This window comes from Capra hircus, chromosome 10, assembly GCF_001704415.2.
Source record: "Capra hircus breed San Clemente chromosome 10, ASM170441v1, whole genome shotgun sequence".
Lineage (NCBI taxonomy): Eukaryota > Metazoa > Chordata > Mammalia > Artiodactyla > Bovidae > Capra > Capra hircus.
This window is the reverse complement of record NC_030817.1, coordinates 56799989-56813145: the sequence shown is the minus strand read 5'-3', so window position 1 is coordinate 56813145 and position 13157 is coordinate 56799989. Positions and strand designations below refer to the sequence as shown.

Genomic DNA, 13157 nt, shown 5'->3' with positions numbered 1-13157 from the left:
CTTAAAACATTTCGTCTCCCTTTGTTTCTGTATGCATTGAAACGATTTATTTTGAAGTTAACACAGACATGGAGGAGGAAATACAAATTGACAGATGAATTTAATGTATAGAGTGATCCTAGTTCAACCTGGAGTATGAATTTCTGATTAAATGAGACAGCACAGTTTTTCATACATATAAGCAACAGTAGTTGAGAAACATATGAAAATATTTGCATATCTCCGTAATTGATTAAGAAGACTTTGTGCTTAGACCTAACTGAGAGCCAGGATTTTCCATCAGCAGTCATAATTACTCCTTACTGTGTGTGTGTTTTATCTCTATGCTGCTAGTTCCATTCAATTTTATGTTCACTAACAGTCCCAAATCGAAAAACTTTTCTTTGTGCATGTGAGACAGGAGTGAAAGTCTTACTGCAGAGAGCCGGCTAGTCCACGCAAGTCCAAATTATAGACTGATCAAATCGAGGAGTGAATCTGATTTGTCTCAGCCTGAATCAGATGAAGAGGGTTACGCACTGGTAGGTATACCTAGATTCAGTAAAGGATTTTTGTATAAGTACATAAGACTTTGGTTAGAGTAAGTAATACACATTTGTTTTAGACAAAAAAGTTTTTCTTTTAAAAGAACTTTGAAGAGAAATGAGATAACTTTATTGCATAGGTATTTATCACCTGTATGTTAGTGACTCTCAGATTACTTTCTTTAGCCCTGACTTCTTCCTTAACTCCAAGTTCGTGTATCTCACTCCCTGATGGACATTCTACCTGAACATGTCAGGTGACCACAATCTTAACCTATCCAAAAATAAACTTGTTTTTCTCCCAAACCTATTCTTTCCCATCCACTATCTTAGTATTAACTCCCCAGGCTGGAAACCTAAGTCCATGCTTGCCTCTGCTGCTGCTGCTGCTGCTGCTGTTGCTGCTGCTAAGTCGCTTCAGTCGTATCCGACTCTGTGCGACCCCATAGACTGCAGCCCACCAGGCTTCCCCGTCCCTGGGGTTCCCCAGGCAAGAATACTGGAGTGGGTTGCCATTGCCTTCTCCACATCCTTGCCTCTAATTTTTCTTAATTCCTGGTCCTCCTCACTCCCCACAGTCCAATTAGTCCGACCTTGAAAATTTTACTCCTGATACCTTTCTAATATGTCCTGTCCATCCTTCCTGCCACTTTTCTGTCTCAAATTTTTCTTCTCTTCTGCCTGGCCTAGTACAAAACCTTCAAACTGGTTTCCCTCTCTCTTGTCTTACGCCCGTCTTCAACATTTCACTAGAATAATATTCCTGAAATACAAATCTGTTTTTATCTCCTCTACTTAAAATCTTTCAGTAGCTCTCAGTTACCTATCAAAAAAGCCTCAGGATCTGGATTGCAGGCATTTAAGGTAAAAATCAAAGAAATGAGATGCTGATCTATATAAGAAGTAGGAAGTAATGTGTGCTGTAGTGTGATGGGTTAAATAAATTATAGAATGAGAACAGTCTGATAGCTTCTATTTGAGTAGCTTTGGGCTTGGAGTTGATAGCTAGATTTTCATTTTGACTGTTCCTCTGCCTTTTATGTGAATCTGTATGTGCTACTTTACCTCTCTGGGCCTTAGTGTCCCATTATGTGATATGAGGATAGTAGTGCCTATTGTGTATGTGGTAATGTGTTAGACTTGACTACTGTTTTAGACTTGGCTACTGACCCTGATTCTACTGCTGAAGAGCTTTTTTTTTTTCAACTTATATTTTTTTGGAGGATAATTGCTTAACAGTGTTGTGTTGGTTTCTGCCTTACAACAATGTGAATTAGCCATAAATACACACATATATATATATATCCCCTCTCTCTTGAGCTTCCTTCCCTCCCCACCCTTCTATCCTATCCCTCTAGGTCTTCACAGAGCACAAAACACAGGCTGAGTTCCCTGTGTTACATAGTAACTTGCCACTAGCTATCTGTTTTATACTTGGTGATGTATATATTTCAATGCTGCTCTCTCAGTTCATTCCACCCCCTCTTTCCCCCGCTATGCCTACAAGTTCATTCTTTAGATCTGCATCTCTATTCCTGCCCTACAAATAGGTACATCAGTACCATTTTTCTAGGTCCATATATATGCATTAATATATGATATTTATTTTTCACTATCTGATTTACTTCACTCTGTCTAACAGGCTGTAGGTTCATCAACCTCAGTTCAACTGACTCAAATTTGTTCCTTTCTATGGCTGAGTAATATTCCACTGTATACATGTACCACATCTTTATTTATTCATCTGTCAATGGACATCTAGGTTGCTTCCATGTCCTCGCCATTGTGAATAGTGCTGCAATGAACACTGGGGTACATGTGTCTTTTTGAATTGTGGTTTTCTCAGGGTATATGCCCAGTAGTGGGTTTGCTGGGTCATATGGTAGATTTATTCCTAGTTTTTAAAGGAATCTCCATATTATTCTCCATAGTGGCTGTATCAGTTTACATTCCCACCAACAGTACTAGGGTTCCATTTTCTCCACATCCTCTCCAACATTTATTTTTTGATGATGGCCATTCTGACCAGTGTGAGGTGATACCTTACTGTAGTTTTGGTTGGCATTTCTTTAATAAGGAGCGATGTTGAGCATCTTTTCAAGTGTTTGTTGACCATTTGTATATCTCCTTTGGAGAAATGTCTGTTTAGATCTTCTCCCTGTTTTTTATTGGGTTATTTGCTTTTCTGATATTGAACTGCATGAGCTGCTTGAATATTTTGGAGATTAATCCTTTGTCAGTTGCTTTGTTTGCAGTTATTTTCTCTTATTATGAAGACTGTCTTTTCATCTTATTTATAGTTTCCTTTGCTGTGCAGAAGCTTTTAAGTTTAATTAGGTCCCATTTGTTTACTTTTGTTTTATTTCCATTTACTCTGGGAGGTGGGTCAAAGAGGCTCTTGCTGTGCTTTATGTCAAAGAGTGTTCTGCCTGTGTTTTCCTTCAAGAGTTTTATAGTTTCTAGCCTGTAGTTTTTGGATTGATTGATACAGTCCATTTTTAGCTCTGAAATTCCTCTCATGTGTGAACAGAGAAAATAGATGTGAAAGTGTATTTGAGAAGTATGGAATGCTACATAAATATGAAGCTATTGTTTAAAAGAAACTTCTAAGTGTGAAAGATTCCTCCTCTAGGAAGGTTGAACAGTGTCTTCAAGCAAGTTTCATTGTATGTTTTTGTTTGTTCTTCCTCCTTTTCTTCTTCATTCCCATTAGTATCTTTGTGTCCTGATTCACATTCCCATTCTTACCATCTACTGAGAATTCCTTTCTGTCCCTTTGATTTTCCAAGTTGATCAGTCTCTTTATTTATTCTCCTAACTGTGACAATTTTCAGAACTTCCAGTGACTTAATAGGGATCTATACCATTCTACATATCCTGGCCTCACTCCTTTCTGGTCTCCTCTGCTGCTCCTCTCCTCCTTGATGACCCTCCTTCTTGCCACACTGACCTCTTGGCTTTTCCATGAACATACCACACAGCTTCCCCATAGGACCTTTACATGGCTGTTTTTTCTAATTGTAAAAATGTTGTCTGCAGGCAGATCCCCTCATTTCAAGCCTTTGTTCTGATGTTACTCTTTTGGTGATGCCTACCCTGACCACTCTATTTGAAACTCCAGTTTGCCCTCCTTTCCAGATGTTCACTCATTGTCCACTTTGCCTTGCTCTGTCCCTCCCACTCCACCCCCACAGTGAAAGTGAAAGTTACTCAGTTGTGTCCAACTCTTTGCAACCCCATGGACTATACAGTCTGTGGAATTCTCTAGGCCAGAATACTGGAGTGGGTAGCCTTTCCCTTCTCCAGGGGATCTTCCCATACCAGGGATTGACCCAGGGTCTCCGGCATTGCAGGTGGATCCTTTACCAACTGAGATAGCTGTCAGGGAAGCTGATAGCCAGGTCTCCTGCATTTTCTGCATTACAGGCAGATTCCTTACCAGCTGAGCCACAAAGGAAGCTCAGGAATACTGGAATGGGGAGGCTATCCCTTCTCCAGCGGCTCTTCCCAACCCAGGAATTGACCCAGGGTCTCCTGCATTGCAGATGGATTCTTTACCAACTGAGCTATCAGGGAAGCCGATACCCATCCCCCGCCCCCACTCCCACTACCACCCCCCGCCCAGTACCTAGCATTATTTAGTTGCTGTATTTATCAGTTTCTCTTAGCCTACACTAGAATATAAGTTCCCCGAGGACAGAAATGTTTGCTGTTTTTTTCATGGCTATATCCCCAGTACCTGTAGTGCCTGGCACACAGTAGATAGTCATTAAATATTTTTTAAAAAAATGAATGTTTGATCTATTTTGGTAAAATTTCTGTGCCTATTTGTTCTTTCAGCTCTTTAATTTAGGCCCTTGTTACCTTTGCCTGAATGGGTAGTTTTCAAACTGATCTCCCTGCCTTTTCCAGTCCCTCTCCTTCGATACTGCTGCCAGAGCTGGAGCTCTTAAAAACACCCAAGACAAGAACACACTTCAACAGCAGAACACCTGCTGGTCATGCTACTTTCTTATTCATGCTACCTTCTTATTAAAAAGACCAAAAAAACCAAAAAACTCAGTGACTGCCCAGAAATCAGAGATTCTGGAAAATGTTACCTGCCTGCTTTTGAAGCCCGTTTCCTTTCATAATCTGCAATTTTGCCATAGCGTAGTAGTCCACCTGCCAGACCCCAAACATATCTTTTTAGCCTCTGCTCAGTGATTGTTTGCCATAAATGTCCTTTTCCTTTGTTGATGAAGTCTTGCCTCTCTCCTAAGGAATGGTTAAAATGTCACCTGTTCCAAAAGTTTACCTAAGATTACTCAACAGTGACTTTGTTGTTTTCCCTGGCAGTTTGTTAGTACCTCTAATAAACCACTAATGATTTGTCTCATGTTGGACTTACTTAATTTTTAAAAATTTTTTTTGATTTTTAAATTTTTAGCTGCACTGGAACTCTGTTGCTGCTTGTGGACTTTCTCTAGTTGTTGGATTTACTTATATATTATTAGTATTTCTTTCCAATAGACCTCTTCAGAGTTCTAGAGTTCCTTTTTTACTGCCCCTCATATCTCCAACATTGTGCTTTGCACATTGTAAATAATTGATAATTCATTTCAACTGATATGAAAAGGTAAAAAATGAGAGTTAAAGTGGCATGCTTTCTGGAAATAAACAATGAAATCTGATTTAATCATGAAACTGTTTATTTTGATCTGGGGCTTGACACTTTTAGCTTTCTGAGCTCCAGCATTTTTATCTTTGAAATGGGGAATATCTCTGCCTGTTATGCTTGCCTCCTGAGTTGTTGTGAAAAACAAGTTTAGGAATACAGTTTAAACTGAAAATGCTGAAAGTTATGTTTTCAAAACATAATAGGAAGACGAATAAATGGAGGTGGGTTGAACTTAGGTCTAACTGCCAAGTCTGGTTTTTATAGTTTAAAAAAATTAATAAACATAACTTTAAAAAAGATAGACTCTTGATCATCTTTTATTATGGAATATTTAGAGAGATGGTGTCATAAAAAGTGGAAAAGTCAAGAACTAGAGAGAGCAAATTCTCTTGTTGATGAGGAGACCTAGGCTGAACCTTCAGTTTTGAGCCTCACATAGACAGAGGACCAAGCCTTGGGGGCAGTGTGAGATTTTCCAGCTGAAATATGTTACCCTTCTGTCTGAGTTCATTTAGGATTATCATTCATATCTTTAATATCTAGTAGTACTTATTTATCCTGAATTGTTACTGAATGAAATGCTTTCTTTAAATAACTGAAGTTAACCAGCTTAGTGCTAAACTTGTGTTTTAATCTTCTTTTATAAAGAGTTTTATGTGATATTATCTGTTTCTCTTGTTTTAGTAAACAGAGAAATCTAAGTCAACAGTTACACAGTTAAACCTAAGTTTAGCTGTTTGATTGACAGATGTTATATTTACCATCATTTCTTACTATACTCTCCTAATCTACCTCCCTCATTTCCCTACCCCCTTCTTTCACAAAAAAATTGATTTAGCATACAAAAGTAAATACTATTTATAAAAGTATAAGAGAATGAATTAGGACTAGAAGAAGCTGAGAGAGGAAAATAAAGTACTGAGTAAGATTTGCATACCTCCTCATGTATCCTGTAATGTTCTCCTAGATATGGGCCACTGAATAAGAAAAATATGACTTGCATGATTCACAATGACTAAAAGATAAAAACAAAAAATAAAACGTTTTTATTTCTGAGAAAAACTGAGGTATTTCTGGTTCTTAGTCCTGAGATAAATTTCTTCAGTAATCCCTAAAAGCAAAGGTACTGTTTGATAAAAATGTTACATTGCATGATGTGGTAATATCTTCAGGTATCATGACAACTCTTTGTTGTTTTTTCCAGCACTAAATGGCCTGGTAGCATGCTTATTTCTGGTGTGTGTGTGTGTATGTAAAACAAAATGTGTTTATCCAAAATGTGGGTTACCAGGAAAAGATTTTCCAAATAACGTTTCCTAAATAGATCTGTTTTGTCACTTCTGCAGGCTTTTTTCTTTGCCACCAACTTTTTTATTGTGTGATAGAGTACAGTTGAAATTGCTGAGATCCTAATGTCATATCTGTGCATAAATCTAAGTTATGGGTTTATACAGACAACCAGTATATGGTTGTCTTTACATAGGAGAGAGTAGATAGTTGTCACTAGGGCCTCCTCACCACACACACACAGAAATATACTTCCGTTCTTCCTAAAAGCCTGCACTGTTTTATTAAGCTGACTGAAGTTTCACCAATTTGAGATTTCTTTATTTTAACAAGTTTTAAAATACAACTAGAAGGCTTAGGACTGTCTTAGTCTTCTCTTAGTATGGATTTATAAGATTCTCTTCTTCTGTACCTGCCGTCTGTGAGGTTGCAAAGAGTTGGACACGACTGAAGCGACTTAGCAGCAGCAGCAGCAGCTTCTTCTGTGCAACCTAACCAAGGCTAATAGTTTTAGAACCAATAGAAAGTGAAGGTAGAACAAGTAGTAATTTTGGAAAATGAGACTTTGCTACAGGGGCTTTAGGCATCTTAAGGGTATTAATAAGAAATCATACTGTGTTTGGAAAATAAAAGATAACGATTTCAAAGAGGAAATGGTGATGACAAAGAAAAAGTTCTGCTACTTTATACTGTTAATTAATGTGGACGTTGACTTTGTGTATTAGTTTCTCAGAGTCATGTGCCTGAGCTTTCTTGAGCTGTTTTCACTGGGTTTTTAGAGACTTTTTTTCTTAGCCTGACTTGACTGGTGAATGAGTAGCACATTGCTATAATTATATAGATTATTTTTATTCTAGTACTCTCTTCAGTCTTAATCTTGAAATTATTTTCACAATTAAATTTTATTATTTATTTTTAACTTGACAGAGTGGAAGACGAAATGTTGATTTGGATTTGGCATCATCTCATAGAAAGAGAGGTAAGGATTAAGTATTAAATATATGATTAAATTAAGTAGCTCTTTTTATATCTGATGTATTTAGATCTGAATGTCATTGAAGCATTGTAAAAAAATTAGAAACATTTTGTCAGAAAAGTTAAGAGGGAGATCGTTTTCTTGAAAATAATACTCTTAAAAGTCTGGGAATGTATAGGAGTTAAAAATCGATTCTGTTTCTCGTTTGTCGTGTTTTGACTTTTTAAAAATTTTGTGGATTCTGGAAGCAGTACTTTACATTGTGGAGGAATTATGGACATAATTTTCTATACTTTAGCTCACTGGTATAGTTGCTGTAGTTCAGATGATGTTACAGGAAGAGCTCTTTACCTCACTCACCTTTCATACACATATGTACACTTTTAAACTGAGAGTTTCTAATTTTTTTTCCTGTTTACCTCTCAAGATAAAACATGTAAGAAATAAACAGGTGATTTCTAAAAATGAAATTTTCCTACGAGGAGCAATTTTAGAGTGTTATCAAGAGTTAAATTTATTTGTTAAAAGCTGTATCTTAATGAATAATATAGTTAACTCTTGCTTATATGTACCAATAGATGGAAAGAACAGTTTTAGATAATATAAATCCAAGTAACTAAAAACTCACCAAGTATTATTATTTATTAATTTGCATTTGTAATTAAACCCATTTATTCTGTGGTTGTGAAAATGTGAAGTGTTAGAAGTTGCTGTTAATGGTAATTTACTAAGAGCTGGTGGGAAAACTTTTTTCCTTATAATATTAAATTTTTTATATTTCAGAATTGACCCCGTCTCTTGATAGCTTCCTTGGCAGGATGTTAGGTTTACCTACAGGGAAAAAAAGTGAGAAGGGAAAACTGAGAAATGCGCACACAGTTTTTTCATTTTTGTGTTTGTAACTTAGAAGAAATGTTGGTATTTATACTTAGAATGATTTTTTTGAACTATTAGGAGTTATGAGGACTAGAGCTGGTACTTTCTTTATTGAAAAGTCTTTTAGTAGTATAACATATCAAAGCTGCTGGGTTCCAAAAATATTATAGAGTATATGTGATATCAAAGAAATTAGTGTTGTTTAATGTCATATGCAATGTGTATTTTATTGTTTGCTAATTCTTTGAAAATTGGCAATTCATGTGCCATAATTAGCCAGAAGTATCATGTTCTTTAACCACTTGAGTTAGGAATTAAATTTTTGGAAGATTTTTACCTTCCTAATTTTGGTTAACTCAGGTGAAAGTTGTTGCTTTGATTTTTATGTTATATTCATGAAAAGACGGCTTCAAACTCATTGAGTAGCATAAGGGATCGAACCTGTCATATTAAGAGCTCCTACTATACTGATATACTCATAAGTGTTATTCCATTGGCTAAAATTACTTTTCTCTCAGGTCTTTATTATGCTTATGAAAATATGAATTTTGAGATTCAGTTTATGATAGTTATGTCAGCATGTAGCAGAGTAATCTTTGGAATAAAACAAAAAGTGATATTTTTAGCTTTGAATTAAGAATAACCTAGAATTCAAGTGTAAATTACTTAGAAATTAATATGACCCTTTAACTATCCTAGATTTGCTCCCTGTTCATAATTTTAATCAGTTGCCCTGTAAGTAGATTTCATGTGGTTTTAGAGCTAAGTAGATACAAATGAATTAATTATCCAAGTTCAGTTTATGGGTAAACCAACTTTTCCAAAAGTTCAAGGTGGTACCAAGACCTGTCAACTTCTTGAAACTTTACTTTATTGGAATCAGGCCAATAAATAGGACCTCATGGGAAAATTTTGTTTAAATTACCCATTTAGGAGGTTATAATAGGGAGGCAAACTTGTTATTATGTTAATTATGATATCACTTAATGTGGTACCAATTTATTCTAGTAATCATTACATCTTAATGTTCTCAGGCAAAAATTTTGCTGATAGCTTTGTTCCTAGGAGTAGGTGTCTAGAAAATGGAAGAGTTACTGTTCTAGGAAGAGCAGCAAAAATAGTTTTCAATCTCATGAATCATAGTGTTTGTGGATTAAACCATGAAAATGTATACTTAATAGTTTCATTTATTTAATTATAATGAATTTTCTTTTTTTAAAAGAAATTAACATTGAAAATACACTTGGAACATTCTATTTTGAAAAGAATTTTTTAAAATCATGTATATTTAGAGACTAGCCTCTGACCACAGTTGGGTTTTGTTTTGTTCTTAAATGATGGTAAAATAAACCACTCTGTTTTTTCCTTATTTATTGTCAATATGGACCAGATGTCATAAGCTATAACATGCCTATCTTCAATTGGGCAGATGAACCTTCCAAGTCTGAGAACTTTTTAGAACATTTCAGGTGTTCTGATTCTGACTTGAGCTATGAAGGACAAGCAGATGTCCAGCCAAGTGAGAATTCTTCTATGTGCTTATTTATCCTTTTCCAGTATTTTGAGGAGAAAATGTAAACTTTTTTCTCTCACTTTCCTTTTTCATTTATTAGTCTAGTAGTCCTGAGTTATTAAAAGTTTAGTAAGAGAAATTAGAGATAGCAATATTTAATTGTATCTGTTATTGAAACTAAATGGATAGATTAATGACAATTAATGGTTGTATACACATTTCAGCTGCCCTTAATATGTCTCCAAAGACTACTCCTTGAGAGGGCCTAGTGCCTATAATTTCAGTGTTTGACATTGGGGTACTGGAATTCATGCTTTTGAGCCATGAATGCTTCTTTTCCCCTCATTCCAGTTAATGTTTCACAGTTGGTGCAAGCTCTTGGTCCAAGAAAGTGAATATGGTAGGAAGGAGTAAACTGAGCAAATAAATTGAGCTCAGCCAACTTGCTCATCAGAGCTAAATTCTAAATAAAAAATCATAAATTACTTTAAAAAGAGACAGGTGATCCATATTTCTGCTTAGCACCTCAGAAGTAATATCAAATTTGTATTCATTGGACACATAAAAACTGTATGCTATATGCCAGGTATTGTGCTAATCACTTCAAGCATATTAACCCATTTAATTCTCATAATAGCTTGTCAAAATTCTTGTCAAAACCTGTTAAACTTGTTAGTATTTGGTTACTTTGATAAATACATAAAAGATTTGCTGTAGTTGTGTAGAACTGAGCACCTTCTTTACTGAACGACAATACCTTTTTGCAGATACATAAGTTTTTGTATTTAAGCTGAAGCTGATATAATCAGTGAAAAATGATGGAGATACCAAAGCAAAAATTTAAGGAGCATCATGGTTTGATTTCACCACCCTGCCCCAGGTCTTTAAATATAGTGTTAGTGTTTTATTGCTAAATAATATCAAAAACATTTATCAACATGTGTGTTTCATGATATGACTTGTATGGGTGAAATGCTATTTTATCTATGCATTTCAAATTAGATTGTATAAAGAAGAACAAATGTGAATGTTGTCTCCTGTATGAAATTTCTCCTTTTGTCTTCTGATTCTTGTTGTGGTAGTGTATTTACTCCTTTTTGGCCAGTTGAGCCCCAGAAAAAAGAAGAGCTTCAAGCAAGTACATGATGGCATGTTTAATTTTTTTCCCCTTTTAGCTTGCCTACATATTTTATGGTTTATAAAGTATGTATTGCAGCTCTGCCATGTTCATTTTGAAAATTCCACATAAGAACCAAAGTTACAAGGACAAGTAAACAATCTCAAATTTCTTGTTGGATTTCATATTTTCTTTTTATAGTAGGAGACTCTGAATTAATATTAAGTAAGAATTGGGTCAGTCACAGTTACTCTATAGAGGCTTTTGATATGCTTTTCAGACACAGTATTTCCTTTATTCAGACAAAACAGTACAGGACAAATTAGTTATTAGGTTATTATAATTTTTTTTAACAATTATAGTTTTTCATCTCTCATTTCCATACTGTGAGATTTTGTGTTTCAAAGTATTTTTGATATCAGCCTAAACATTTTGGTTATAAAAATTTATTTATTTATCCTAATGCGTTCAGGTAGCCTCTTTCTTGTTCTTTCTTTTGTTCATACAAAGTTTTGTTTGGTCTATACACTTAACAAGTTGCATGTTTTAAATTAGGGGTCAGAAAACTATGAATAATGGGCTAAATGTGGATTGCTATCTTTGTTTTAAAGTTTTGTTGGAACACAACCACACTCATGTACTATCTATGGCTCCTTTCACATTACAACAGAAGAGTTGAGTAGTTGGATGAACCGTGAATAATCCACAAAATCTAAAATATTTACTGACTGACTCTTTATAGATAAAGCTTGCTGATCCCTGCTTTAAATTGCAGAGAGGACTTAATTTGGGGATTGGCTACCTATTCCATAGGATATTTTGGAGTATATTAAGACAATTCACTTCCTGTAGATTCTTCACAATTGAACCTTTGTGTAGGCAGGCAGTGGAATTCCCATGGATCAATGTTTTGTGAGTTGATTAACAACAAGTATTTGTAAGATCACCTCCCATAAACTTAAGGAATTAGTTTTATTAATTTAGAAGATCATTTTCTTTGAGCCTGTGTTTCCTCAAGTGATGAAACTGGACTAGATAATCTTTAAGGTCGCTTTTACATATGTGGTTCTAACATTAACTCTTTGCAAATGTTATTTTCATTTTGAAAAACAATTAGAAGTATTATAAGGAAGAAGAACTTTTTATTCTGAAATTTTTTTATTGAACCAATAGGCTCAATGCTAAGAAAGAACCAAAAAATATTATTTGCAAGTTAAGGTTGAATCCAGATTCTGATTTTGGAATGCTTACAAAAATGAAAAATGATTCTTTTCTTCCACATTCCCCTGCTTTATTTTTTAAATATCATTTTTAATTAAATACATTATGCATCCATGACATTTTTCTTTGGATTTTTACTCTTTTCTGTTATACTTGTGAAAATAATCAGCTATACAGTTAGGGCAAATTTTCAGATTGGTTATTTCTCTTTCAGTAGAACTGAAAATCTAACATTTTTTAATCTTAGAATTCTTGCTAAAATATGGAAGGCAGAAAAACCATATATTCTTTGTCATTCTAAATTATTTTAGTAGAATTCATTAAATTATTTCATAGCTGCTTTATAATATTAACTGCCTGTTGTGAATTCCTGTGTCTCATTTTGAAGTCCTAAGGTTTTCCTGACATCATTGTAATAAATCAGAAATAAGTTATACAGTCAATATTGTGTTAGTTCATTTTCTCTGCGGGCATTAGTAGTCCTCTTCCCAAGTCTTTTCCATCTAGTATGTAACAAATGTAATTTTTGTAATACATGTTTTATTAGGTACCTCATTCCTAATTCATTCCTAATAGAAAAATTTGGTGGGCTCACACAGAAGGATATTCCACAGCACTCAAAGAAATGAACTGTGGCTACATGGAATAATGTGAACGAGTATTAGCAATATTATACTGAAAACATAATATACAAAAGATTACATAAAATGGTGCTTTTTTATAAGGTCACAGGCGACTAACACTAAACATTATTTGCCTTGGGAATACATATAAAATAGTATTTAACAGCAATAATGAAAGCGTTAGGTGGCAGGACACAGGAGAGAGATGGGTTGTGGGGAGGAACAGATAGAATTCTGCCAATTTTTCTGTTTCTTGTGTTCACATTTATTATAAATATAAACGCAAAAGCAAGCCATGCATGGACCAATGATGAGAGTATATCATGAGCCAGAGTATGATTAATCTAACTCATGTACCTG

The 13157-nt window shown here is 34.9% G+C and overlaps 1 protein-coding gene across 8 annotated transcripts in view; it reads left to right on the top strand.

Moving 5' to 3' along the window:
• Positions 1-13157, top strand: part of HERC1 (HECT and RLD domain containing E3 ubiquitin protein ligase family member 1) — a 208938-nt gene that overhangs the window by 104788 nt on the left and 90993 nt on the right. For all 8 annotated transcript variants that reach the window (XM_018054328.1, XM_018054326.1, XM_018054325.1 and 5 more), the window contains exons 24-25: positions 401-521; positions 7399-7450. In XM_018054328.1, coding sequence (XP_017909817.1) covers positions 401-521; positions 7399-7450 — 173 coding nt within the window. The remainder of the gene's footprint in view (positions 1-400; positions 522-7398; positions 7451-13157) is intronic.